Raw genomic sequence first — 3530 nt, forward strand, 5'->3', positions numbered from 1 at the left:
AGAGACTCCTTTGATTGTGTATCAGTAGCATCTTGTGCTACACGAGGTTGTTCAGTCACAATCGCTTCATCATCTTACCATTCCAGCTCGCACAAAATAGCTGATTCATGCTGCTTGTCCCATTCCCATTCTTTATTTTCTTCAAATACTACATCTCTGCTTACTATAATCCTTTGTGAGATAGGATCATAGAGCCTGTATGACTTTGATTCCTCACTGGTTCAGAGTAAAACACAACTCAGGCTTTCCTCATCTAGTTTATTCTTGAACTATCAGGTACGTGAACGTGGGAAACAAAAACAAAAATTCTAAAATGCTGGACAGATAGCTTGATTCCACTCCATCTTTCCTCAGGCATTTTGTCCTTTACAACCAGCGTTGGACTATGACTTAAAACATGCACAACACACTTTACTGCCTCTGGCCCGAAATTGTTTGGCACTTTCTTCTTAGATAGCATGCTATGGAACAAATTCATGATGGTCCGATTCTTCCATTCTGAATCGGCATTTTATTGCGGTGAATATGCAGTTTATTGAAAATATAAACTAGATTAATTAAATAATTAGTCAAAGTTCATAAATAATTTTTTGGATCAACATTGGAGAATGCATGAATAACCTTTGAACTCTTGGTCAATACATACACTTGATTTATTAGTTGAGTTAATTTTGATTCATGAATGTGTGTAAGATACATCTTGGGTATCACCTATAAATTCCCATGTATCCATCATTTTGTAAGGAGTGAAGAACTGAAGTTAGAAGATAATTCAAATTAGTTTTCTCCACTCTTAGAATTTCATAAAGATTTATGCTCTCCAATTTCTAAAACATTGGTATCAGAGCCAATTTGTTTTTGGAGACAAACTTGAAGATGTCGAAAGGAACTCTATTTGTTGTTCCATCTCTCACCAAGGATAATTATGATAATTGGTGCATAAGAATGAAGGCTTTGCTTGGAGCATATGAAGCATGGGATCCTGTGGGGAATGGTGTAGATGAAAATGATGCATCCACCAAGAAGAAGGATCCAAAGACCTTCATCCATCAAAGTTTGGATGAAAAGATGTTCGAAAAAGTTGCTGCGGCAACTACTTCCAAGCAAGCATGGGAAACTCTTCAAGCTTCCTTCAAAGGTATTGATAAAGTAAAGAAGGTGCGTCTCCAAATATTGAGAGGGGAGTTTGAATCTCTATGCATGAGGGATTCTGAATCTATTTCGGATTGCATTTCAAGAGTCTTGACTATCACGAATCAAATGAAACGATATGGAGATGATATGAAAGATGATTGCATTGTTGCAAAAATTTTGAGATCATTGGATCCGAAATTTAATTACATCGTGGTTGCCATCGAAGAATCTAAGGATTTAGACAATATGATCGTTGATGAACTTGTCACATCATTGCAAGCTCATGAAGAAAGAATGTTGAAACCGATTCAAGAATCGGTTGAACAAGCTTTAAAGGCAAATCTATCTTTGAAGGAGACAAATCAAGGAATATCCCATAGAGGTCGAGGACGTGGAGGATATCGAGAACAAAGTCGAGGACGTGGTCATGGAAGAGGAGAACGAAGTGACAAAAATACCTCATATAACGAGATGAGTCAAAATTTCAATCAAGGAAAAACCCGTGGAAGAGGAAGAAATTGCGGAGGTAATAGGCCAAATCAAATGAGGTATGACAAATCTGAAGTTGAGTGTTTTTCTTGTCATTATCTTGGCCATTATGCTTGGGAATGTAGAAATAAAGTGGAGGAGACAAATAATTTTGTGGAGAGCACTAATGTAAAAGAAGATGGAGATTCTACTTTGCTTCTAGCATGCAAAACAAATCAAAACGAAAATGAAGATCGATGGCATCTCGATTCTGGTGCAAGTAGTCACATTTGTGGAAGAAGAAAATTGTTCAAGTAACTTGATGAAACAACAGGCAGAGATAAAACCTTTGGAGACTCTTCGAAAGTCCAAGTAAAGGGAAAAGGTATGATCTTGATTCGTTCAAAAGATGGAAGTCATCAATTAATTTCAAATGTGTTTTATGTGCCGGCCATGAGAAGTAATATTTTAAGTTTGGGACAATTGTTGGAGAAGAATTACGATATTCACTTGAAGGATAAATGGTTGACAATGAAAGATGAAAATGGGAGAATGATTGCTAAGGTGCCTATGACCAAAAATCGAATGTTTCTGCTTAACATTCAAAGTGGTGTTCCTATGTGCTTGAAATCTTGTTACAAAGATCTATCTTGGCTATGGCATATGAGATTTGAGCATTTAAATTTTGATGGGTTGAAATTGATAAGCAAATGAAGAATGGTGAAAGGAATGCCTTCTATAGACCATCCTAATCAACTTTGTGAAGGATGTCTTTTTGGCAAACAAGCAAGAAAGACTTTTCCGAAGGAGTCTTTGACAAGGGCTCAACATCCTTTGGAGTTGATACACTCGGATGTATGCGGACCAATCAATCCATCATCATTTGGTGACAATAAATATTTTGTACTTTTTATTGATGATTATTCTGAAAAAACATAGGTGTATTTTTTGAAGGCAAAATCGGAGGTATTTGGAATCTTTAAAAGGTTCAAATTGATGGTGGAGAAACAAAGTGGTTATCAAATCAAAGCTCTTCGATCCGATCATGGTGGAGAATCCACATCAAATGAATTTAAAGCCTTTTGTAAAGAGCATGGGATTCATCATCCCATGACAACTCCATACTCACCACAACAAAATAGAGTGGTGGAAAGAAAGAATCGTATCATTTTCAACATGGTGAGAAGCATGTTAAAAAGAAAGAACATGCCAAATAATATTGGGCTGAAGCTGTTTCTTGTGCTGTCTACTTGATGAATCGGTGTCACACTAAAAGTGTTAGTGGTATGACTCCTCAAGAAGCTTGGAGTTGATACAAGCCTCGTGTTTCACACTTGAGGGTGTTTGGAAGTATTGCTTACACGCATATTCCTGATGTGAAAAGAACTAAACTTAATAATAAAAGTGAAAAGTATCTCTTCATTGGGTATGATCAAAGCTCTAAAGGCTACAAGTTGCATAATCCAATCACTGGGAATATTGTCATCAACAGAGTGTAGAGTTTGATGAAGAAGGTGTTTGGGAGTGGAGTACTTCAAAAAGGGAGACTGAATATAGTACTTTCTTTGTTGATGATGAGGAAGAAGAAGACTCGGCAGAAACTAACACTCCACCACCAACACAAAATGCACAAGTTGATGAAGAAAGTTCGAGTGAAGGGCCTCGGAAATTTAGAAGCTTGAGAGACATTTATGATGCTCTTCAAGATGTAAACTTGAGTGATTTTACTCAATATTGCTTAATTGCAGAAACTGAGCCCCTAAGTTATGAAGATGCTACTCATAAAAGAAAATGGAGAAAAGCTATAGATGAAGAAATAAAAGCAATCACAAAGAATGATACTTAGGGGCTTGTACCATTACCAAAAGACAAGAACACCATTGGAGTAAAGTGGGTGTACAAAATAAAGAGAAATGCAAAAGGCGAGA

General features: G+C 36.7%; 1 protein-coding gene across 1 annotated transcript; it reads left to right on the top strand.

Annotated features, from left to right (window-relative positions):
- LOC105167821 lies at nt 877-1920 on the top strand. The gene has a single exon (XM_011087639.1). It carries the CDS (start codon nt 877-879, stop codon nt 1918-1920), a length of 1044 nt encoding a protein of 347 aa, XP_011085941.1.

This window comes from Sesamum indicum, linkage group LG8, assembly GCF_000512975.1.
Source record: "Sesamum indicum cultivar Zhongzhi No. 13 linkage group LG8, S_indicum_v1.0, whole genome shotgun sequence".
Classification (NCBI taxonomy): domain Eukaryota; kingdom Viridiplantae; phylum Streptophyta; class Magnoliopsida; order Lamiales; family Pedaliaceae; genus Sesamum; species Sesamum indicum.